Raw genomic sequence first — 26,544 nt, forward strand, 5'->3', positions numbered from 1 at the left:
CACGTTCTTCTTTGGGGTCGGTGGACTGGATGCATCGAAACTGGGAACTGAAATTAAAAAAATTTAACGATTCCGGGAGAACCAGAATGTTAGTCCCGATTCCAATCGATTCTCGATGCCCAACCCTAATTGTAGATATCCAAAATATAAATGTGTAATCTAAATGGCATGCAAGATGTAATTAAATTTTTTCTCTTACATGTACTTCTTGTATGCGTACAATTACATTGAACAAACCAAAACTGTTATCCATACAAAACATCTAATTCAATCTATCACCAATGTGTTTTTGTTGGCAAAATAGAGTGCTGGGTTTTAATTTTGACGTTTGAGATCTGATTAATCCAATTTAATAGACTTGTGGGTTTTTTTGTTTTGTTACCAGGGTTGAAAACAGAATTGGCAAAGGTGAATTAATCCATAGACACAGATTATTTTGATGATGGAATGTCAATCTCATATACTGATACTTTGATTTAGACTGCAACTGTGTCCACAGTTACAAGGTTGATGTAATAAAAACATTAAAATGACCAATATTGAAGCCATAATTTATTAACGATTATGATTGTTGCACAGAAATGTTTTTGACAAAACTTTGAAAATATGGAAATTCAGACATATTTGGACATTGTTCTGGAAGTGGACTTTTATAGTTTGGCAGCTATGCTATAGTTGTTTGCTTTATTTTATTATTTGCCGCCAGCTTGTCTGCTCGTTCTGTGTCAGGGGTTCAGTGTGTCAGATGGCACAGCAGGTCTGTAGAACAGCGGCAGGCACGTGGCGCCCGGGAGGTGGCGAGGAGGGGAACTGGTGGGCGCTCGGTTTGGGGGTTGGAGTATTGATGCTGTCACTTTGTCTGTGCTCGCTCAGCTGAAGCTCAGTGTTACATAACAATAATATGGTGATAAAAGCTCACCCAAAAAGCAATGTTTGGCCTCAGTCTGAGGCTGATGGAGCAGGTTGTTGGCTGTGACCCTTTTCTTGGCACTTACTACATTTTATTAATAAAAAATTACATCACTGGGTTAGCATGAGGGAAAAACAAGCGTGGTGTGGAGAATAGGGCTAAAATGATAAATTGAATAACTCTTTTAACGCGATAACTAAAAGTGGGAGCAAATTTCTGCCTCAAAAGCGTTGCAGTGATAATTTTTCCACATGGGCTTATGTTACTGCAGATTTAGCACCTCTCCGTGTAGAAGTATGTCGGCGCGATGGCAGCGAGTGAATAGTAAAGTGCATAAAGGTCAGTGTTGGGATAATTTCACACTGAAAGAAGATAATGTGCAATGTGTCTACTGCAAAGCGGAATTAACTAATTTAACACAACAGCACATCAGCAATCGCTAACATAGGGTGTTAATGGTTGCTAATTTTAATATAGTCTTCCAAATTACGTATATATTACGTATTGTCAAGGAGAGAGACAGCCATTGGTGCCCTTACAATCGCTTTATGACAAAAACGGTAACAAAATAAATTCATACTAAACACATGGACACAGACTGGCTATCGGTTAGCCAGGTAGCAGTTAGCTGCTAACCGGAGCTAACAACAGCCACTTGTCGTTCCCTGACTGACTCCCATGTAACTCACCACGCCAGGCCCCACCTTTTAAAGCCAGACACAGACAAAGATATTATACTGTGGAATGTGAGGATGACCATCCCAGGTGGACACAATAATTCCTGCAACTCAGAGGCACATATATTCTGTTTTACTTCGGCTTCAAGCAGAGGAATGAAGATTAGCCGAAGTAAGACAGAATATATGTGCATGAATGAGTGGGGTGGTGGGGGAAGAGTGCGTCTACAGGGAAAAGAGATACCAAGGGTGGTGGACTTTAAATACTTGGGGTCAACCATCCAGAGCAATGGTGTGTGTGGTCAGGAAGTGAAGAAACTGGTCCAAGCAGGTTGAAACGGGTGGAGGAAGGTGTCAGGTGTGTTTTGTGACAGGAGAGGCTCTGCTAGGATGAAGGGCAAAGTTTATAAAACAGTGGTGAGGCCAGCCATGATGTACGGATTAGAGACAGTGGCACTGAAGAGACAACAGGAAGCAGAGCTGGAGGTGGCGGAAATGAAGATGTTGAGGTTCGCGCTCGGAGTGACCAGGTTGGATAAAATTAGAAATGAGCTCATCAGAGGGATAGCCGAGGTTCGATGTTTTGGAGACAAAGTTAGAGAGAGCAGACTTCGATGGTTTGGACACGTCCAGAGGAGAAATAGTGAGTATATTTGTAGAAGGATGATGAGGATGGAGCTGCCAGGCAAGAGAGCTAGAGGAAGACCAAAGAGAAGGTTGATGGATGTCGTGAGGGAAGACATGAGGGCAGTTGGTGTTTCGAGAGGAGGATGCAGGAGATAGGCTTACATGGAAAAGGATGACGCGCTGTGGCGACCCCTTAAAGCAGGGGTGCCCAAACTTTTTGGCTCAGCCGTAAAAAAATTGTCATGCGGGCCAGCATTAATTTTACATGCTACCGACAAGGGGAATGCTTTTTTTGTATTGTTATTTTACTTTGTTTTACTATGCTGTCTACTGCTAGGTAGATCTTATAACTGCCTGACCTGGATAAATGAAGGTTAAAATAAAAATTAATGAAATGCAAAATAAAGTATTTTTATGAAATTTGACTCAAACTCAAACTTTATTCATCAGAATCAACAAACAACATGTTTGGATTAATGTGAAGGGTGATACTGAGATCTCGACTGCAGTAAATGGGGCAGGTCTGGCTCAAAAGCGGTGGTTTTAATGCGCAAGATGTCATGTAGGTGGGAGTCACTTAGTCTTGTCCTCACGCAGTTCTTATTCATGTTCATGACTGAGAATGTCTTCTCACATAAGTATGTCGAGCCAAACAAGATTAACATTTTCTTAGCAAATGTACGAATCTCTTGGAACCTGTCTTTATCCAGCTGCTGGTAAAAGTTGACAAGAGGGAGTTGTTGGTACCGGCTGCGACACTCTGTGTCACACTGCAGCTCAATGAGCTCCAACTGCAGGTGGGTTGGAACGTCACTGAGATCCACGGAAACGGGAGAAGAAAAAAGCGTTTAAATAGTTGCAAAATCCCTGAAACGCTGTTGAAACTCCCCAGTCAGAGATGAGATGTTTGCGGCATACCTCCTCATTTGTGCACTGATATTGTGCGCTGGAAAACGGGTCATTATTTCTTGCAGAGATTGGAAATGTGTGGTATTGGGCTGCGTTTGTGACAGGTGGGTTTGAAAAGTAGCAGCTTGGTCCGAAAGGCTTTAATATGTGAATACAGTTGGCTTATCAATGCATTTTGCTCCTGAAGGCTCGTGTTCAGGTTGTTAAGATGTCGGGTTATGTCAAGTAAAAATCCAAAATCAGACAGCCAAACAGGATCGGTTAGTTCTGGCATCGGTTGTCCCTTTTTTGCCAATAATTGTCCAAGTTCCTCTTTGAGTGAGTAGAAACGCTTGCAGTGCAGACCCTCGACTGAGCCATCTTACATCAGTGTGATACACAACATCTCCGTATTCAGCGTGGATATCCAGTAGAAATTGTTGAAACTGGCGGTGGCACAGGGCTTTGGAGCGAATATAATTAATAGCCTTTATCACCGGTTTCATAACGTGATCATATTTCAGATGTTTGGCACATAGAACTTGTTGGTGAATAATACAATGGAGTTTTATAGCTTTACCTCCTTCTTAGCTTACTTTGTTACACGCTAGGGTTGATAATCCACTGTGCTCGCCAACCATGGCAGGTGCGCCATCCGTAATAATCCCCGTGATTTTATTCCACTTTAATTTTATGTCATCTACGGCGGAACAAACAGAAACAAATAAATCTTTCCCTCTTGTTTGGTCCTTAAGGTTCTGGAGGTCAAGTAGCTCTTCACGCACGTTCATTTCACTGTCCAGTCCTCTAAAAAAAATCAGTAACTGAGCGCTGTCGGATGCATCCGTGCTTTCGTCACAGGCTAACGAAAAAAATTCAAACTCCACTCCTTTTGCGTCCAACTGTCTCTTAATATCAGAAGAAACTTCTTCGATCCTTCGTGACACAGTGCTACGAGCCAGGAAAACATTGGCGAACTGTTGCTTTTTCTCAGGACAAATGATCTCCACCATTTTCATACCACAGTCTTTAATAAATTCACCCTCAGTAAAAGGTTTGCAGTGCTTGGCAATCAGCGTTGCCACCTCATAGCTTGCCTTTGTTGCATTTTCATTCGACTCACTGGCTCTTGTGAAAAAGTGTTGCTGTGCCGTTAAACCAGCTTTCAGTTGCTTCAATTTTTCACTGCGTTCGTTCCCACTTAGCTTGTCGTAATTAGCATGTTCCGTCTGGTAGTGCCTCTTTATATTGAACTCCTTGAACACTGCCACAGTCTCTTGGCAAATTAGGCAGACGCAGTTGTTTCTAAACTCAGTGGAAAAATATTCTGACTTCCATTTGTCCTGGAAACGTCGGCCCTCGCTATCAACTTTCCTTTTCTTACTTCCAGTTGCCATTTTAGAAATGGGCAAAAAACAGATCATGCGCAAAACGAGAGTTCAGCCACAAGTTTACTGCCATCCTGTGGTGGAATATAAAATTGCGCGTGTATTTTGTACTGCCGGGCCACATATTATTGGTTTTATGACAGAGGCTTCGGGCCAGTGGAAATATGAACACGGGCCGGAGTTTGGGAATGTCTGCCTTAAAGGGACAAGCCGAAAGGAAAAGAAGATGCACATTAATAATGCTAAATCAATTCTTATCAGATTTGCTGAACGATGGATTGATTGGTGGAAAAATCTATTCTAAAAATATTAATAAATTATTAAGAGCAGCCCCTTGAGTGTTCTCATTTTGTATTTTGTGTGTTTGACTGTTTGTCTCGTTCGCATCAGCCACTGTGACTCTCATTACCCTTATGTGAGGGCATTGCAGTACCTTAATTGGTCCATTTTCTATTTTCACTTTGCCAAAAATTTCTGTTGAAGCTCGCTTGTAACTCAAAATCTGCCAAGCGATTGCTCGCAATTTTAAAAACTCCTAAATTGGGGCACCTGGAAGTCAAGTTACCACTGTATTTTAAAAATCAGAATATTATCACTGAGTCTAAAATGGCTAATTGGAAAGTATAAATTTTTACTTGTTGCAATTTAACAATACCCAGTTTTGTCTAATTATACATTTAAACCCTCCCACTGGCTTAATCGGTAGCGACACGACAGTCCATGTCTAACTGCAGTATCGGTACATAAAAGATGAGGTTAAAAGAAAATGCTCATTTGTATGCATTGTGTACACAAACATCTCGCCCAAAAATGTCCCTGTTGTGCACTAGAGTTTGCTCGCGAGCGGCTATCATGCGCTTGACCTATAGGTACCGTGGCTTCTGATTGACTGACACAAGATTTGGATTCGAGCAAGGAATTGCGATTGTGTTTGTTGATGATGTAATCGAATCTTCGTCATTGAATAGCGCTGCGACTGGCTGCTAGTGTGGGTAATCACAGTGCACAACCACTTCTCTAAAGTCACTAATGATCGCCTCTATTATGGCGAATAAGCTACCAGTCAGTATCATAAAAGTAGGACGAGTAGTATTTAACAGGAGAAGACCCGCTAAGCCATGCTAAACCGCTAAGCTATCATTAAATCTAACCAGGTGCTTCTGGGTGCTGCAATACACTTTTAATTGAAGTGTGACTTGAACGGTGTTACAGCCGAGAGTCACCAATTGTGAACAGCAAATTGTCTAGAGAGAAAATATAAGCCACAGCCACACACCAAACACTCCAAATGTGTCTGAAAATTAATTATGTAACGTTATCACATACTTCAGCCAACAGGACGGGGCTCTTAGTTTAAAGGAATTATTATATTAAATATTTAAAAAAGGGATGTCCTGATCGAACCTTTCACTTCTGATCCGATATTGCCTGCCTTGAGTTTTGGCCTAGACCCGTCCTATCCATGCCTAAAGTAACCGTAAACATAGGAATATACTACAATTGAATATATACATGCAAATCTGCCGTTTTGAACTCAAAATATGCCATTTACGTGAATTGTATAGATCCGGTGACTTTTTCCAGGGGCGCGGGGGTGGTTGGGTCCACCGTTGCTGTCGTCATAGGCTGTTTCGTACTCCTTGAATGCTGACCACTAGATCCATTCCACACATCCACCATCCGCACACAGATGTAATTCTGAATATTATTCCACAGCAGACTAATATGCGAGCGCATTGTTCTGAGGTGCCGCCTGTGCGCTCGGGACCTGCTTTGGATAGGTCACAGGAGTTGACGAGACCAGAAAAAAACACTTCTGCCACTTCTTCTGTTAAGAAGTAACGGTACTTTTACTCCGTTACAATGATCTAAATGTCGCACGCTACTTTTATCAATTATTATTTATCAACTATTTCGTGCGTGAGACGACAGCTTTGACTTCCGCATTGGGCGTCGTTTGCTCCAATCCAATTTAAGCACTAGTGACGTTTAAGTCTTGTTCACCAATCAAACGACAGTCTTCTATTGGCCTTCCCGGGCGTTGGTATTAACACTAGATAAACCAACCTGGCTGATCGACGTGCCTACATGGTGACCATGTTTGGAAGGTCGTCGTTACTATGAAGACAACGACGTGCTACTCGTTTACATTTAGATGAACAAAAACAACAGTATTGTAGTATTTGTCTGGCACTGTCTGCTCAAAAGTGGATATTTCAGCCCACTTATAACTTGAGAAAACACCTCCCAGTAAATTGCAGATGTAGTTTTGGCTGTGCATTCACACACACAAACAGTAATATCAGAATTTGCACATTCACATTTTATTTTACTGACATTCATGCTGTGGTAAAAAAAAAAATCAGATCATCACTTACTATTTACTCAGTACTTGTAATTATTTCACTGTGTACTTTTTACTCTTAATTTTTTAAGACCATAAGGCGCACCGTATTAAAAGGCGCAGTCTCAGTTACGGGGTCTATTTCTGTATTTAACACATACATAAGGCGCACCGTATTATTGGGCGCAGGCATGATAAAACATACGCTAGCTTAAAACATATGGTAGCAAAACAATGTTTTTAAAAAGGCAGCGGGAGCAAAACTGAGTTCAGTTGTACTTTATTGAAGTATTTAACAATGTACTCATGTTATTTTTTTATCAATCCTCATCCACTAATCCATCAAAGTCCTCATCTTCTGTATCCAAACATGCCAGGTTCCCTCTCGTACTCGTCTTAGTCTGTCTCGTTGCCGTGCGGCTCCTCAGAAAAGATGCCGGCTTATACGAAAGCTCAAACAACAGTGCAAGCAGACACGTTAGCCAAACCACAATCCGTTCACAAATTCTGGCAAAACTCGCCCGGCGCTGCCTCCTAGTCTTAGTAAAGCTGTGTTTGCCATCTGTCATCCATGGCTCCCATGCCACTCACTTCACTTTGAACGCCCTGTTTACACGGATGTCCAGCGGTTCGTCAAGCCTCCCGGAATGATGGAAAGCTTCTTCACTTGCTGCACGTGGCAGAGTTATTGCACTCAGTTGAATGGTGACTTGAGACGCTTCTCCCGACTGTTCTTTGCTCATTAATCCATTGCTCCAGTTGGTCTTCCAACTCGGGCCACCTTGCCTTGTTTCCACTTTTTGTTTTTCTTTTTTTTCCGCGGAAACTCAGCTTCGTCGTCTTGAGATGGCGAAGCTCGTTTTCCTGCTTCCTCCACTTGCGAACCATGGATTCGTTGATCTTGAATTCTCTCGCGGCTGCTCAATTCCCATGTTCCTCCGCCTAACTGATAGCTTGCAGTTTAAACTGTGCTTCGTAAGCGTGTCTCTTCTAGGTCTTTACGTCCGCATGCTGTCCTCAGCCACGTCTGCTTTTCCTCTGTAAAAGCAGCGTGTCGGCAGGAAATGCTCCCAGTCAGTCAAGCGGTCAAAAAAAGTAAAAAAAAAAAAAAAAAAAAGTCAAGCGCAGCTCTCATCACACAACATTATTTATAGATGTTGGAACTCGGTGCACACATAAGGCGCCCCTGTCGATTTTGGAGAAAATTGAAGACTTTTACGTGCGCCTTATGGTCGTGAAAATACGGTATGTTCCAGAATAAGAGTGCTTAAAGCGGAGGATGCTATTCATGTGGCATGTGCTTGAAGCAGGCATCAGGTGCTAGAAGCAGGCATCAGGTGCAGGTGGAGATGGACCTGGCTCAAGGCGGAGGCCAAAACAAAAAATCGAAGAAATGAGGCAAAATTAATTTGAATCTTAAATTTGTACATCATGTACTTGATCGGTGTAAATAAATGTTTTTCTGTGTGAAGAAAATGCTTATTTTGCCTTATTGTACTCTTCAGTCTTTCAGATTGATTAATTTTTTTTTTTAAATAAAATAAAAAAAACACTGCTGGGGCCAGGGGGATCCCCCCCAGACCCCCCTACAGTTGTGTTTTTTGTGTGTCACCTTTTTCATGTCTTTGGTGTTTGCATTTCTGTGAATAAAATTTTGAAAATTATATTAGAAAATCCTGAAAAATAACTTCAATAAAACCAATAATAACAAAATATATATTTTGCAACATAACCACTGCTTAATTTAAACATAAGCGTATTCTACATTTGAATAGATAACCATGAAAATTAACCAACAATTAATAAATACAAATTATACTTTTAAAGTGAAAAATAAAAATTCAAGTTCAATTCAGTTAAATTTTTTATTGTCAGTGTATGGTGGGAAAAGCATTTGGTTTCTCCATGTGCGGCATTGCATCTGGGGTATAGTTTTATTCGCTGTTCCTGCTGTGCATATCTTGACCTCTGAGGGGCAGTATGGTGCATGCAATGAGATACACACTTGCAGTAACAGTGAAAGAAGTCCATCCATCCATTTTCAGAATCATCCTTATTTGCCAAGTATGTCCAAAAAAATCACAAGGAATTTGTCTCCGGTAGTTGGAGCCGCTCTAGTACGACAACAGACAGTCAATTGACAGAGAACACTTTTGAGACGTAAAGACATTGACCAAAAAAAACAGTCACTGAGCAGTAAAGGGTTGCTAGTTATCTGGTAATGCCGGTACATCAGGGAGTGTATGCGGTTTAAAGTGACGAGTAGTGCGATAATCTGGGACAATGTTGGTTGTGCAAATATTGCAGATACTCCTCAGTCAGTGTGCAAATGGAGCAGATGCTACTCTGGCATGAGTGGCCAGTATTGGTCAACAACAGATATGCAAATAGTGCAGCGTGGCGAGACAACTACAGTGAGTGCACGAGTAATGTATAAATGGCCCCACAGAAATGTGACAACGAACTGCCAGCATGTTGTAATGGAATTGTAGGTTAGGTGTTTTGAGAAGTTGATCGCAAGAGGGAAGAAACTGTTGGAATGTCTGCTAGTTCTAGTTTGCATTGATCGGTAGCGCCTACCTGAGGGAAGGAGCTGGTAACCGGGATGCAGAGGGTCAGAGAGGATTTTGCACGATCTTGTCTTCTGGCAGCGTGCAAGTCCTCAAGGGTGGGTAGGGGGGTACCGACAATCCTTTCAGCAGTTTTGATTGTCCGTTGCAGTCGGAGTTTGTCCTTTTTTTAGCAGCACCAAACCAGACTGTGATAAAAGAACACAGGACTGATTCGATGACCGCTATGTAGAACTGCCTCAGCAGTTCCGGTGGCAGGCCGTGCTTTCTCAGAAGCCGCAGAAAGTACATCCTCTGCTGGGCCTTTTTGAGGACGGAGTTGATGTTGGTCGCCCACTTCAGGTCCTGAGAGACTGTTATTCCCAGGAACTTGAAGGTCTCAACGGTTGACACAAGGCAGCTGGACAACCTGAGGGGCAGATGTAGCGAAGGATGCCTCCTGAAGTCCACGATCATCTCTACAGTCTTGAGCGTGTTCAGCTCCAGGTTGTGTCGGCCGCTCCGCTGTCGATATGCAGCCTCGTCACCGTCCTTGATGAGGCCGATGACAGTGGTGTCATCTGCAAACTTCAGGAGTTTGACAGTCGGGTGCGCTGAGGTGCAGTCGTTCGTGTAGAGAGAGAAGAGCAGCGGAGAGAAGAGACAACCTTGGGGTGCCCCAGTGCTGATGCTGCGTGTGGATGAGGTAGCCTCCCCCAGCCTGACCTGCTGTGTCCTGCCCGTCAGAAAGCTGTAAATCCACTGGCAGATGGCAGGTGAGACGCTGAGCTGGAGAAGCTTGGATGAAAGGAGTTCAGGGATGATGGTGTTGAACGCTGAGCTGAAGTCCACGAACAGGATCCTTGCGCAGCTCCCTGCACTGTCGAGGTGTTCTAGGATGAAGTGCAGTCCCATGTTGACTGCATCATCCGCAGACCTGTAAGTTTTGAAAGTGTCCTTTTCAAATCTGCAGTTGAAGGTATTCAAGTCGTTGGCTAGTGTGCTATTGTTCTCAGCTTGGGGGGATCGTCGCTTGTAATTAGTCAGCGATTGGAATACATGCCAGACTGATTTAGAGTTGTTAGCGCTAAACTGTTTTTCAAACTTTTCTGCATAGTTCCTCTTTACAATGTTAATTTCTTTAGTCAGCTGGTTTCTAGCTCGATTATACAGGGCCCTGTCACCGCTCTGATATGCGTCCTCCTTAGCTTGGCGAAGCTGCTTAAGTTTAGCAGTGAACCACGGCTTGTTGTTGTTGAATGTGCGAAATTATTTTGTTGGTCCGTATGTCCGTATATTCATCCAGCATGCCAGCTGAATTTTCAAAGACACTCAAGTCTGTGCAGCTTTGAAGTTCCATCTTTGCTTCATTGGTCCACTTTTTCACTGTTTTCACTGTAGGCTTCGCGCATTTAAGGTCTTGTCTGTACGTCGGTATTAAGTGAATTAAGCAGTGATCAGACGAGCCCAGGGCTGTACGAGGTATAGCACGTTATGCGGTTTTTAGCGTAGTGTAGCAGTGGTCTAAAATGTTATTTTCCCTGGTAGGACACTCGATGTGCTGCTTGTATTTAGGGATTTTGTGGTTGAATTTAGCTTTGTTAAAGTCCCCGAGAATAATGAGGGGTGAGTCTGGGTGTTTTTTTCCAATTTCGTTGACTTGTTCGGCGAGAGTTACAGTTCAAAAACAGCGACTCCAAATGCGGGCTGCAGTGTGTGCTGAGCTCCGTGACGTCCGTACACCATTTTTCATTGATATAGAAGCATATCCCCTCCGCCCTTTGTTTTCCCCGATTATTCCATGTCGCGGTCTGCTCGATGAATATCGAAGCCGGCCGGGAAGCATGACTGCGCCATCGGGTACAGCGTCGCAAAGCCAGATCTCCGTAAAGCACATGGCGGCGGAACGTCTGAAGTCTTTACTGGTATTTAACAGAAGATTAAGCTCGTCCATTTTGTTGGGTAGGGAGCGTACATTCGCGAGGTGGATCGACGGGAACGCCAATCTGTGTCCTCTCATGCGGAGTTTCACCTGAATGCCGGCTCGCTTCCCTCTGTGGCGCCGTTTCCGCCTCCATACGCCGAAAACCGCGGACGCCGCCCCGGTAAGTAACCTTTGACCTTCGAGGCAAGGTCGTGTTTAGATATGGGTCGATTACCATGTTGAGCGATTACCGTGTTGAAGGTTCACCGCGTTTTTGAAAAGTCAAGGTTTCAATTAGGGTTGGGAACGATAAACTGATGCGACCGAATATCCATTCGTAAAGGCGAGAGATGTGACTGTATCGGTAGAAGACTCTGTTATTGATACAAAATCCGCCAGGAATAGAGAAGTCGGTTGTATGGCGGCGGACCAGATATTGCAAGGCTAGGAATCAGCTGTTTGAGGCCTTATGGTTTTCATCTCGTAAAACAAGCGTGAGAGGTCTCGCGCTGTGCGTCGCAGTTAACGTTATGTTTCCAACCAAACGCAGCAGTGGCGGATACTAACGACACAACTAGCTTAATTACATTCCTCCATAGTGTCACTATTTCAACATCAAATAGCTTTTCAGTTGTTAAGATACTTTTGTGGTCACAGCGATAGCAAAGTAGCGTTGCACCAGGAGTTGTAAACATTGAATGCGAAGTTACATACTTTATCTCAAATCCGCCGTCGACACCAGGGCCGGCGGTGAAATGTGCGGCGTGATTGTAAACATGCAGACAACATGGCAAATGTTAGGTACGTCTCGGCAATTTCCTTGGGGTGTAACCAGAGGTGGGTAGAGTAGCCAAAAATTGTACTCTAATAAAAGTACCGTTACCTTAGCATAATATGACTAGAAGTAGTCCTCCAAAATATTATTTGAATGAGAGTAAAAAGTACACAGTGAAAAATTACTTAAGTGCTGCGTAAATGGTGAGTAACTTCTGTTCATTTTTATTTTCATCAGAGCAAAAAATAATAAAATAATATATGAATTTGAAAATTTTGATATTGTCCAACATTATCACTAACTAAAGCAATGGAAAATACTTTTTTGTTATAACGATGAAAAATATAATCTTTCTAAAACAAATGTAGGCAAATTCAGTGTTATACCAATTTGTTTACACTTGAAGGGTACAATAGGCTCACAAGGAATAACGAACAAAGCAGCTCTACAGTGGATATGTTTTGTAAAGAATACACTACACACCCTTGATCAGATGGCAGGTTTTTTTTATATTAAAAACAAGACCAAGGAATAATTTCAAAACTTTTTTCCACCATAAATGTCCCCTATAATATGTGCAACTCAATAAATGAAAACCTTTAGGGGTGGAAGTAAAAAAACAAGTGCAATAAGTGGGCAGACCCTCATAACTGGGGATGTGGCTGTGTTCAGAATTATCCAATCACATTCAAAGTAATAGTAAATGGGAGTCAGCACACACCCCTCACCATTTAAAGCCAGGCTTTTGCAAGAAGGCAAAAACATGTAAAGAAAAGCCTACTAGAATATCTCAACTATTTGAGGTTAATCAGAGGCATTGTAAATGGTGGCAGGTGTGTGCTGACCCCAGTTTGACAAGAGTTTGAACGATAAGTTTGATAAGAGGGTGTGCACATTTGTGCAATAAGTGGGCAGACCCTCATAACTGGGGATGTGGCTGTGTTCAGAATTATCCAATCACATTCAAAGTAATAGTAAATGGGAGTCAGCACACACCCCTCACCATTTAAAGCCAGGCTTTTGCAAGAAGGCAAAAACATGTAAAGAAAAGCCTACTAGAATATCTCAACTATTTGAGGTTAATCAGAGGCATTGTAAATGGTGGCAGGTGTGTGCTGACCCCAGTTTGACAAGAGTTTGAACGATAAGTTTGATAAGAGGGTGTGCACATTTGTGCAACCACATTATCTCAGTTGTTAATTGTTACTTCCCCCACCCAAAACATTTTTCCCACTTGAGTTGTTTAGGTTATAGGTCACATTAATGTTCGAAAGTTTTTAATTTTATATTTCTTGGTCACGATATTTTATATCACAAAAACCTGTCATTGAAACTGTTGTGTGAAGACTTTTTATATCCCTTGTACGTGTCCATAAACTGTGTGCCTTGTACAAATGTTGGCGAACACGTGTTCTGGCATGTATTCTTCAAAAGAATCAGTCAGTGAAGTGACTAGTATTAAGTTTCAACAGTAGTTGGCTCTCAAGGTTCTCGCAATGAAGCTTGGATCTTTTAGCAGTGAACAGGAGTCCTGCATGGCTAAAAAGCCTCTCATACGTTGCAGACGCTGGAAGACTTGTTGACTTTCAGCTACAGTTTCTTGATTTGAGGAAAAGAATGCAAGAGATACATACCTCCAGTGGACAGACATGAAAGGTACCTTTCCAGCTCTCCATTTTCTGTTTTTCCTGACCTCATTGATGCAAAGAAGTCATCTTATCAGACTGGCTGCTGCTTTTGTGGGCATCATCATCAATTCTGAATCAGATTCCAGGTGATTTTTGATGTCGTCAAGGCCTGTGACGATAAATTGTTTTTAAAAGGTTTTCACATTATTCTTCTTCAACATTGTTTGCCAAGCGTTTGATTTTTTTTTTATATTAAATATTCTTGGTGAGTTCCAGTTTTGCCAGCCTGGAGTTTGTCATTAACACAATATAACCCTAAATGACAGTAACATTACCAGCTTTTAAGATGCTATCTTCAGTGGTCCAGGACATCCTGAATTTTGGAAGGCGTATCGCTGCAGCAATCAGCTCAGGCTCCTTCATGATCTCTCCAAAATGTTTCTGGATGCCATTCTGGAGGGCACCATTGAGAGGTCCACAGACTTTACAAGTTGACTCAAGTTTATTCAGCTTGTCCTGCAACTGGTAAAGTGTTGGCAGCAGGAAGCTCAGCTATTCAATCTAAACCAACTACTGTACAACTCACACAAACTCAGGAGAAAAGTCAACCGTCCATATAGCTGGGACAGTGAGAAAGTTAGAGTAAGCATGTCATTAACAGTATTTATGAAAATAATTGCAATAAAGTAATTTAATTACAGTAAGTTAGCACCCATTATTTCTCATGTTATAATGTTGATTTGACCTAAACTTATTTCAGTGGCCAATCCTTGAATGCCCCAGAGAAGTCATTGATGTTTTAACTTTTGTCTAAAATGCTAGAGAATAATTTGAGCTGGGACGGGCTCCAGCACGCCCGCAACCCTTGGAGGATAAGCTGTTCAGAAAATGGATGGATGAATGCATACAGTATACAGTACACAAGTATGTACAATAAATGAACAAGTCATGTAAATAGAAACACTGATCCATTTTGTGATCGGATCCGTGATCGGTTATCGTTTTTTTTAAACTTGCTGATCGGTGATCGGCCCCAAAAATCCTGATCGTGTAAAGCCTAGTTACTAGTTATGATACAACTGTCAAAACAGGGCAACTGTTAACATATGCACAGCCAAGACAAGTACACAACAACAAAATCATAACTTACTGCAATGTGCTTTCTCAAGTTAGACATCAAGCTTATGTAAGGTGAAATTTCCACGTTTGGGCAGACACAGATGACATTTCATTATGAAGCTGTTATTTTTCATACACTGAAATGTAAACCTGGGCTAAATGTGAGGCCAGGGGTGTTCTGCCACTTGAAATTTTGAGTCATATTCCGGTTTCTTCGAGGGGGGTCTTGATTTCTTCCACCATTCTTCATGGAGTCAGACACTTTGGAGAGCCCACGAAGACTGTGTGACTATGCTGTGTGGGGTCAGGTGACTGGTTGGCTCTTTTTGATTGGTCGAATTGAGTCAAACGTCCTAGTGATTGTTTGATTGGTTAAAAGCACCCGACTCTGTCACAAACGCCCAAAAAACTCAATCGAGCAAGCAATAAATTAAAAGATGCAATAAAAAGTAGCGAACGGAATGCAGCTCAATGTAACGGAGTAAAAGTACTGTTTCTTAAAATAAATAGAGTAAAAGTATGTTGCATCAAAATTACTCAAGTACAATTTCTCCAAAATATTACTTGAATAAATGTAAATGTAGCGCGTTCCTACCCATCTCTGGCTGTAACTCAGAAAACTCATGCTGCTTCTCTCGTTCTCGCGGTCCATGTATACGTTCGAGTTGGTACTGTGCAATCCTAAAAAGAAACTTACGAGAGGACGTACGGGCATTTACGTCCCAAAATTGACACAACAAAGGACAAAGTGGGGAAAGACGTGTGTTGGTGGTCACCGGTGCTCGGGACAGGAGAGGACGTTCGTTTAAGCCTTGCTTGAGGTATGTTAACATACTTTTAATATGATACGGCTCACAAGCAGGCAATAAAATGTTATATAGCCTAGCGAGCTACTGCTAGCACGAACGGTTGGATGTAAACATGCTGCCGTTATGTCGAATCATGCTCTAAAGTTTTGATGGTGAAGTCATTTAATTAAAAATAATTTAATTACAATTAGCACCCATTATTTATGTCATGTAACGTTAGTTTGTCCTGACTGATTAGAATACATGATCTGACTAGAGCAATGATTTCCAACCTTTATGGAGCCAAAGAACATATTTTCCAATTGAAAAATCTCACGGCACACCAACAATCAAAAATGTCACAAAAAGTGGATACATTAATTACTGTTTACTTCCTGCCATCTAATAGAAGACCATTCATTTGTTCTGTCTGTCACTGGCGCCCCCTTTACGTTTCTGTCTTGAAAATAACAAATACAATGACAAAATAAACTGAAGTAACTATGTTTGTCACTTGGCAAGTCACGTCACATGACGTGGGGGCGGAGCTCCAGTCAGAGAAGGAGCGATCAGTCGTAACAGGACAGGTGATTTTATTTACAATATAAAATATAAATTCAAATTCATAAAAATGATGCCTCAATGGCATAAATAGACCAACAAAGATACATTTATTGTAAATATAATTCATTGAGCAATTAAGTACACAAGTATATACATTAAATGAACACGTCATTTAAATAGAAACATTCCTCCATCTTGTGATCGGATTGGTGACCGATTATAGTTTTTTTTTAAACTCTGTGATCGTCCCCACCAGGCTGGGTAGACTGACTCTCCAATAGGTAAGCAGCTTGGTGTGACGAAATCGACTGTGGGAGCAATTATTAGAAAATGGAAGACGTACAAGACCATTGATAATCTCCCTCGATCTGGGGCTCCAGGCAAGATCTCACCCTGTGGGGGAAAAATGATCACAAGAATGATGAGCAAAAATCCCAGAACCACACGGGGGGCCCGAGTGAATGACCTGCAGAGAGCTGGGACCAAAGTAACGGAGGTTACCATCAGTAACACACTACGCTGCCAAGGACTTAAATCCTGCTTAAGCCAGTACATGTCCAGGCCCGTCTGAAGTTTGCTAGAGGGCATTTGGATGCTCAAGAAGAGGATTGGGAGAATGGCATATGGTCAGATGAAACCAAAATAGAACTTTTTGGGAAATAACTCAACTTGTCGTGTTTGGAGGAGAAAGAATGCAGAGTTGCATCCAAAGAACACCATACCTACTGTGAAGCATAGGGGTGGAAACATCATGCTTTGGGGCTGTTTTTATGCAAAGGGACCAGGACAACTAATCCGTGTAAATGAAAGAATGAATGGGGCCCATGTATTGTGAGATTTTGAGTGAAAACATCCTTCCATCAGCAAGGGCATTGACGATGAAACGTGGGTGGGCTTTCAGCATGAAAATGATCCCAAATACACTGCCCGGGCAAGGGGGTGGGAAAACTACGGCCCACGGGCCACATCCGGCCCGTTGATCATTTACATCCGGCCCGCCAAAGATTGGTACAGAATCGCCCAAATCATATCAAAATCATGACTACATTCCTTCGACTTTGTCCTGTAATGCCGAGTGGTTCCACCAGGCTGTGCTGTAAGGCCCAGGGGTTCCACCAGGTAGCGCAGTAGGTATCGTGATACATTGACTTGACTTTGGCTAACAGCCAATCAATGCAGGAACTGATGGCTACGGCTCAGCAGTTAAAATCAAGCTTGCAGGCTCAGCAAAACACCTTTATCTGACAAACTGCCATCCAAGATTCAGTCACACAAGACCCTGAAACACCGCCACTGGAGCCGCAGAAGGAACTGATTGATCGCCAATGTGGTACTGTCTTAAAAGAGAAGTTCAACTCTCAAACTGGATGGGTTTTATGCTTTATTAAGCGCATACACATTTCCAAAAATCCGGAAGATGGCACAGTGAACAGACTTTGTGTGATGAATACCAACAAAACATCCTACAGATCCCAGCTGAGTGATGAACACCTCAGATGTGTTCTGAGAATTGCCACAACAAAACTCACAGCAGACTTTGAGGCGCTGGCAAGAAAAGGTGATCAACAAACAGCACTGTTCCCATTAAAAGGATTTACTTTTAATGGGAACTGTGCATTTTTGTTAACACTACAATGCCTTTTATGTTTTGTTTGTTTATTTTTGATATGTAAGCATCTGGTTCTGGCTTGGCCTGACTGTCAAATTTTAAAAGTCAATGTGGCCCCTGAGCCAAAAAGTAAAATATATTAAGGTAATTGCATAAAGAAACAAAGAAAAATACATTCATGGCTAAAAATGTGCCAATTCTTTTAGCTTTGACTGTTGTACTGTCTATTATAGTTGTCTAAAAATCCTCTAAATATTCTCGCATTTAGCAAATAGAAATAATTTAGGTAATCCTAATTGACCTACAGCAGAAAAAGTTTAGTCTGATTTCATGTCACAGTCAAAAGTCTTGGGAAGAATATATGCCTGTGAAATATTGTTATATTAATTTTCCGTATGTGTTACTACGGCGTTTGTATGTGAATATTCATTTGAAGGTAAATCCCTCCTATGACCAATGCTAATATTAGCTAGCCCGTCAATAAGGTTTTCGATTGACTGTTAGCATTAAGATGGTGAGTTCTAAAACGATGTATGTGTTGTATTTAAATATACAATTAGCGTAATTATTTTTTCTGTGCGCTTATTTTTATAGTAAACTCCAACTGGGGTGCCAGTAAACGGCTTATAGAACGCTCAGGGAGGGCAGAATAGCATTCTACAGGCTGCAAAGTATGAGCTGCTGTATGAGGCTAGCGACCTTAGCTTCGGTTCGGCTATCATCTTGAGGCTTGCTCGTCAATGGTGTTTTTCATTCATTGTTAGCTTTGAGATAGCGATTTTTGTGATCAAAAGCAAAGCGACAAAGTCTGTGACGTATTTGAACATTCAATAGGTGTAATTCTTTTATGTGTATTTAGTTTATAATGAACTTCAACTCCATTGTCAATAAACGACATTAAGCAAGCAATAGTCACTCTTACTCCTTGCCACTATGGTAGCACCTTATCAACTTGTTGGGATCACATAGGATCTGCATGCTGTCCCGGCGCTGCTGGATAGAAGTCCTCAAGTGGAGTATGGAATGCACTGCTTGAATAAGAGTGGTAAAGTCTTGACATTTTGGATCCAGTCAAATTAAAATTTGGCAGGCTTTGACATTTTTTGGGCCTCTTATAGTCGGTTAATGACTCTATACCTGTGTGCCATTTATTCATTCATTTTCCGTACCGCTTATCTTCACTGTGGGCGTACTGGAGCCTATCCCAGCTATCTTTGAGCGAGAGGTGGGGTACACCCTGAACTGGTTGCCAGCCAATCGCAGGGCACATGTAAACAAACAACCATTCGCACTCACATCCATACCTATGGACAATTTAGTCCTCAGTTAGCCTACCGTGCATGTTTTTGGGATGTGGGAGGAAACCGGAGTCCCCGGAGAAAACCCACACAGGCACGGGGAGAACATGCAAACTTGACACAGGCGAGGCCGGATTTGAACCCCGGTCATCAGAACTGTGAGGCAGATGTGCTAACCAGTTGTTTACCATACCTCCACCTCTGTGCCCAATGTTTGTTTATTTCAGTGCAATTTTTGTAAACAGAGCCTGAGTCTGTTTTATTTTTGATGTAAGATATTTTGTTCTACATTACAATGTCAATGCTCAATATTCTTTAGAATTAAGTTAATTGTTCTTAAAAAGGATGTACTTGAGATAGGATTTATTATATCAGTGGCATTTAAAAAAACATCAATACTGTCATTTATCGTGATAGGTTTTGGGAAAATATCTCCTTAAAAGATTTGCTATCGTGGCAAGCCGAAACGTATATAATACACTATATTGCCAAAAGTATTCGCTCACATTCCTTGACTCAGATATGAATTTAACATCCCATTCTTAATCCATAGGGATTAAAATGACATCGGTCCACCCTTTGCGATTATTACATTTTAAACTTTCCACAAGGTTTAGGAGTGTGTTCATGGGAATTTATGAAAATTTTTTCCAGAAGTGGATTTGCCAGGTTACACAGTGTTGTTTGACGAGAAGGCCTGGCTTCCAATTAATCCAAGTGTTCCTATAGGAATGGGGTCATGATTGTGCAGGCCAGTTAAATTCATCCACATCAAACTCTCTCATCCATGTCTTTATGAACCTTGATTTGTCCACTCATGTTGGAACAGGAAGGGGCCATCTCCAAACTGTTCCCACAAAGTTGGAAATGTCCAAAATATTAGCCCCTGAGCTCCAGTGAAAGAAACTTTCAGCATCCCAAGAGATTTTGGACAGTCAACCGGTGCACAAAGCAAGATCCATAAAAACATGGGTGACAGTTGAGTCTGGTGTGGATGTACTTGACTGGCCTACACAGAGTTCTGCCCTTAACCTGGTAGAACACCTTTGGTTGATTTTGATTGGACAATGAGCCAGGCCTTCTCGTTCAACAATAGTGTGTGACCTCACAAATATGTTCCTGGATGAATGGGCAAAAAAATCCCATAAAGTCACTCCTAAACCTTGTTAAAAGCTTTCCCATATAGTTGCTGTTAAAGCTGCAAAGGGCAGACCAACATCATATTAAATCACATGGATTTAGAATGGGATATCATTTAAAATCATGAGTCAACGCAGGTGAGCGAATACTTTAGACAATGTAGTGTATATTGAAAGACCAAGATAAATGGATAGCACAAAAATATTGTACTAACAGTATAAAAAATAATATAGTAACTGTAATAAAAATAAGCACTATAGCGGGACTGCAAAGCAAAAACCGTGATGTAGCGGATGATTACTGTATCTGTATTCTGCGATAAGTTGCAGGGACTCATTGTTCCAGGGCAGGGCAGAAATGTGAATCCTGGGACTCAGTCTCAAGACTAAAATGATCTATGAGGTGTGTGTGTGTGTGTGTGTGTGTGTGTGTGTGTGTGTGTGTGTGTGTGTGTGTGTGTGTGTGTGTGTGTGTGTGTGTGTGTGTGTGTGTGTGTGTGTGTGTGTGTGTGTGTGTGTGTGTGTGTGTGTGTGTGTGTGTGTGTGTGTGTGTGTGTGTGTGTGTGTGTGTGTGTGTGTGTGTGTGTGTGTGTGTGTGTGTGTGTGTGTGTGTGTGTGTGTGTGTGTGTGTGTGTGTGTGTGTGTGTGTGTGTGTGTGTGTGTGTGTGTGTGTGTGTGTGTGTGTGTGTGTGTGTGTGTGTGTGTGTGTCAAAAACTGCATCACACTGTCAGCTATTTCAAATCCTGTCATTTGCAAGCGGTTTTGGTGTTTAAAGGCTTTTGCATTCAAACGACAAACAGCATAGCTAACTTCAAACCATGTCACAGACTCATTTTGACCTATATTATACATAAATATATAGACTGAAATGGATTCTGATTGAAGGGGACCTTTAAGGGAAAGTTAATTATGAGGTCTGCTAGTCCGTGTGCTAAAGGGCTAGCCAGTATGTCCCATCAGTGGTGAGCTGTTTTTTGACCAGACCCTTGGGCTACTCGTGGTCCTTGGTGGCCATCTGGTGCTTGCAGGCGCACCATGTTGGTGCTGATGCCTGCTGATATAAAATATAAAAACTAATTCATTTACCATTAAACTCAACTATTTTAGGCTTTTAGCTTTTTTTTCTACTAAATAAATTTAAAGTGCAAAAAACAATCACTACAAACCACAAAAAAAAAAGCATCATAACTTGCCTATAATTAAAAAATAAAAAAAAAAAAAACACCATCCTATGAGGAGTTGATCTGGTTTCTTCAGTCTATTTGGATATGATCTGCCCTGTTTTGCAGGACATTCACTCAGAAGTTGCTATGTACAGTCATTGCATGAGCAGCAAGTTAGCAATAGTTCCATTAGACACCTGCCACCTCTATTTTTTCCCGAATTTGTATTGTCAATAAAATTGAAATGTGTCCAGATTTCCCTACTGCTGTCACTCGTTTCTTGATCAGTGTGTTCGTCTCACATCTTAACCCTCTGTGTGTGTGTGTGTGTGTGTGTGTGTGTGTGTGTGTGTGTGTGTGTGTGCGTGTGCGTGTGCGTGCACGCGCGTGCGTGCGTGCTGAAGAGATTTGGGTTTCAGATCAAAAGATTAATGAGACGAAAGTTCAGAATTCCAGGTTTTATTTCATAGTATTTACATATAGATGTGTTTAAAAAAACTCAGGACAGAGAACCTTTTGTTTGAAGCCACCCACTTTTCAAGTGAGCAAAAGTACTGGAACAGATGTTATTGAATTAACTTAAAGTGAATAACTTTTCGTGTTTCGTAGCATAACTCTTACTTGCAATAACTGCATCAAGCCTGTGACCCATTGACTTCACCAGATTATTGAATTCTTCATTAGAAATGCTTTGCCTTTTTTTTTTTTTTTTTTTTTTTTTTTAAGGGTACGCACCAGAACTCAGCATTTTTGCACAAAAAGTAACTTCACACGGCACCAGTGATTCTTAATGGATGGAACCAAATACTCTAAAACGTTGAATCCTTCCCTTACCCTCCGAGGAGGCACAAGGTTAGTGTTTGTGATTAGACTTAGACTGGTCTGATCGGTATCTGCCGATAATTAGCATTTTTATGCTGATCGGATTTGTCATAATTCGCCGATGATCGGCTCCGCAAAAGACATTTACTCTGCGTCACCATCGCATACAGTATATTTGAATCCAAAAGCTAGTTTATTTTTAGCCTTTTGACGTAGTACTGTAAATATTTGACCATCAATAGTTTTTTTTTAAAATTTTTTTTTTTTATGATTTTTTTTTTTTTTTTAAACGTCAGCGTTGTGGGACAGACAACACGTTTTAGACAGACAACACGTAATGCCTGGATCAGACTACAAGACAAATTTGGTCTTTCACGATTGCACTTTTTCTGTCATCGGCTCTTACGTTGGTTTGAAGAGTAAAATAAATGCTAAAAACCATCAGTACAAAAGTGCAACCAACCGTTTACCTTTTTAGCTGTCTCAGTGTTGCATAGACATATTTTATGGATTCGCTCACCCATTTGAGAGTTGACTTCACTGAAGCTCCACGCGGTTTAGGCTGAGGCTCTAAGCGGTACTCGGGAGGGAGCGCTTCAAACGCTACACATCGTGAAAGCCTCCTTTGCACAATATAATCTTATTCCAAGTATTGCACTGAGGCGAGTGGTCATTCACCGGCGCCGCCGTTGGGCACAACACGTCTTCGTGCACGTTCTTCGTTGGTTTTTGCCGCTTCGTCGTTGGTTTTCCCCACTTCTTCTTCAGGGTCGGCAGGCTGGACAACGAAACTGGGAACCGGAATTTTTTAATTTGAACGATTCCGGGAGAACCGGAACGTTAGTCCCAGTTCCAATTGGTTCTTGATTCTCGATGCCCAACCCTAGTTTTGGGTCATTGTCTTGTTGCATGATGAATCGTCTTGCGATTACTTTAAATGCATTTTTCTGTAAATTGCCAGACAAAATGGTTTTGTAGACTTCAGAATTCATTCTGCTCCTACCATCACGAGTTACATCATCAATAAAGACTAGTGAGCCCGTTCCAGTGGCAGCCATGCAAGCCGCAACCATGACATTACCTTTCACCATGCTTCACAGATGAGCTTGTGTGTTTTGGATCATAAGCAGATCCTTTTTTTCCACCATACTTTGGCCTTTCCATCACTTTGGTAGAGCTTAATCTTGGTCTCATCAGTCCATAAAACGTTCTTCCAAAACTTCTGTGGCTCATCTCTGTACTACTTAGCAAAATCCAATCTGGCCTTCTGATTCTTTGTTGAGTGGTTTGCATCTTGTGGTAAGGCCTATATATTTCTTTTCTAGGTCTTCTTTGAACAGTGGTGCTACCTTCACCCCTGCCCTGTGTAGGTTGGCAGTGATGTCGCTGACTGTTGTCTTTGCGCGTTTCTTCACAGCTCACAATGTTTCTGGCGTAAACTACTGTTGATACCCTTGGCCGACCTGTTCAATGTATGTTGCTCAGGACATTCCAAATTGTTGTATTGGCTAAACCCAATGTTTGTGCAATAGTGTCTTGTCTTCATTTGAATTTAGTGAGCTGGTCTATAAGTTCAGAAACAGACAGCCAGGAACCTATACTGTATAATGGAACATGCTAAAATGCTAGCCGCTTGCATGAAGGTGCACAACATAAAGGCCGTTTAAGCCTTTTTTTTGTTTAATGCCTTATGTTTTTTATACTTTAAACTGAATTTTTTTTGAAATTGCCTCACTTGAAAATGTTTAAAGACATAGTTCGCTGCTCAATTTGAATTTAAGAAAAACTAAAAACCAAGAGGCCGCTAATTAAGTGAAATGTTTTTCTTGTAATTGCTCTTTAACCAAGCAAAAACAAAACATTGAATTCAGTGAAATTGAAATAAAAAATAAATCTAATTTATCCGAATAGTCGATTACTCTTAAAAAAATAAAATAAATTGCAGGATACTCAAACACTAAAATATTCGATGGCTGAAACCCTACGTAATGTCTAGATCAGACTACAGGATTTTAGCCCGATTTGCTATCGCAGCTGATTTCCCGGATCGGGCTAGACATTTTGCTGGGATGTTTACGGTGGCGTGTAGTGTTGCCAGTGGCTGACTGAGATAGGACAAGATTTTATGGCAATAGCTTGACATGGTACCATTGTGAAAGACCAAATTTGTCTTGTATTCTGATCCAGGCAAAACACTTGTGGCACAATACGGCATACGGCCGACATGTGAGCGTGTGTGAATCATAGATATTGTAAAAGCCTGGTTATTTATCGCTATGATGTAAATAACCAAAAGTCTTCACATGACAACAGTCAAAGGTGCTTTGGGGAATTCTGGCTTTATACAAAAAATACTTTAAATTGTCTTTATGTACAGGTATTTTTTTTTTCATTGGATAGCCCCTTCGGATGCATAATTTTATTTTCAAAAGGGTCCTTTCAACACATGCAGATACTCACCATTAATTAAAGGTAAAATCAAAATCATAACGCACAAACACATACAATGCTCCTCCCCCAAGCTTACCTGCTCACCAACCAGCCAATATTTTAAGATACGCATGTATGAATATTGTATACATCAAGACACAAGGTAAAGCATTGTCGGAATGTCAGTGCGAAGTAGATATTTTAATATTGTAATTTTAAGCATTATTGTGCAATTGCAATGCCTTGATTTTAGTGAGGTTAACACAGAGTGATTGCTACTAAAAATTTAACTAATTTAATGCCAGCCGTTTTTCAGAAATTGTGAGCCAACCATTTTTTGACAATTTTGATTGATTTTGAAGGCCCACAGAAAATTGTGTTTTATAGCTATAGAAACATGGAACCCACGAAAGGAAAGCTTTAACCCTTTTCTTTCATCAGAAAAAAAGTACATTTCTACCGTCTACCCATCTTTTGTAAGCAGCAGTTGAACATGGGTAAGTTTCTTGAAAATACCTGTTTCCAAGAAAAAAAGTTTGTGAAATGATGCATTTCAAGCAGAACTTTCACGGTAATTTGATCATTGCTAAACATCTAAACAATGTTTTGCTACTATATAACATCAAAAAAATATAAATAAAAAATAAATAAATTTAAAAAAATATATATATATATATATATATATATATGGGATAATGAGGAAAAACGTGTGGTGGTCATCACCGATGCTCGGGAGCGGGCGTTCATTCACGGATTGCTTAAGGTATGTTCACGTACTTTTAAAACGATGCGGCTCGCAAGCAGGCAACAAAATGTTCTGTAGCCTAGCAAGCTAGTGCTAGCACATGTAAACATGCCGGCGTTCTGTTGAATCATTCTCTAAAGTTTCGGCGTGTGCGAAGTAATTTAATTACAATAATTTAATTACACTGTTAGCACCATTATTTCTGTCATGTTGTAATTTCAGTAATGACTGAAAACTTAGTCAGTGGCCGATCCTTGAATGCCCTCAAGAGGTCATTGTTTTACATTTTGTCTACATTGCTAGAGAATACTTTTGAAGATACTCTGTATACAGTACACAAGGATATACAGTAAATGAACAAGTTATTTAAATAGACACATTGCGCCATCTTGTGATCCGATCGGTGATCAGTTATCGTTTTCTTTTAACTCACTGATCGGTGATTGGCCCCAAAACCTCCAGCCTAGTTATATGTACATTACACATCTAATAGTGTTTTTAAAAATCACTTACAGACCCTCCTGTTTGTTTTGGGCATTTTTTTTTACTGGCCCAACAGTGCATCATTAGTCTCAAATAGTTCCGGGCGGTGCAAATTGGTTCTGGGTGGTGCAAATATGCTTTAATTAATATTTTTTATTGCCTCGAGGCAGAAATTTTTGTGGTCGATCTAGACAATGATCCCGGCAGCCCTACAAAGTTAGTTTTTAAGTCCAGAACTATGGAATAAGTGCCAATGTTCACTCAGGGCTACTTTAACAAAACTGTCTTAGTTTTTAAGTCCAGAACTATGGAATAAGTGCCAATGTACACTTACGGCTACTTTAAGGAAACTGTGCTGGCAGCTCCGTAATCAGACGTGCATGAGCCATGTTTTATACTGCGACAGAGACAATGACATCATCGAGTTATCGTGAGTGGTCAGTTAAGTCCAAATCGGTACCTTCTGTCAAATTTAAACCATCTACAGATTTTACCCTGCACCCCTAGTGCTTGCTACATATAGTGTTGTCAGTCATCCAAGTCAAGGTAATTTGCAAAGATTAAATCAAGGCAGCTGGACTGTTTGTTTGAATTTGTTTGTTTTTTCTTATTTTCTGAAAATGTTAAAAAAAATGACTAAGGCAATTATGCTATCGTTATAGTTTTACTGTTG

General features: G+C 41.1%; 1 protein-coding gene across 7 annotated transcripts in view; it reads left to right on the forward strand.

Moving 5' to 3' along the window:
- epc1b (enhancer of polycomb homolog 1 (Drosophila) b) overlaps positions 1–26,544 on the forward strand; it is a 63,206-nt gene that overhangs the window by 11,243 nt on the left and 25,419 nt on the right. The window contains exon 2 of one of the 7 annotated variants that reach the window (XM_061796313.1): positions 11,350–11,488. The exons of 5 other annotated variants lie outside the window; for them this stretch is intronic. In XM_061796313.1, coding sequence (XP_061652297.1) covers positions 11,420–11,488 — 69 coding nt within the window. In that variant the 5' untranslated portion in view covers positions 11,350–11,419. Of the gene's footprint in view, positions 1–11,349; positions 11,489–13,645; positions 13,739–26,544 lie in introns of those variants that run through there. One more of the 7 variants, XM_061796316.1, reaches the window with a different exon arrangement.

The sequence above is a fragment of the Phyllopteryx taeniolatus genome, chromosome 14, assembly GCF_024500385.1.
Source record: "Phyllopteryx taeniolatus isolate TA_2022b chromosome 14, UOR_Ptae_1.2, whole genome shotgun sequence".
Classification (NCBI taxonomy): Eukaryota; Metazoa; Chordata; class Actinopteri; order Syngnathiformes; family Syngnathidae; genus Phyllopteryx; species Phyllopteryx taeniolatus.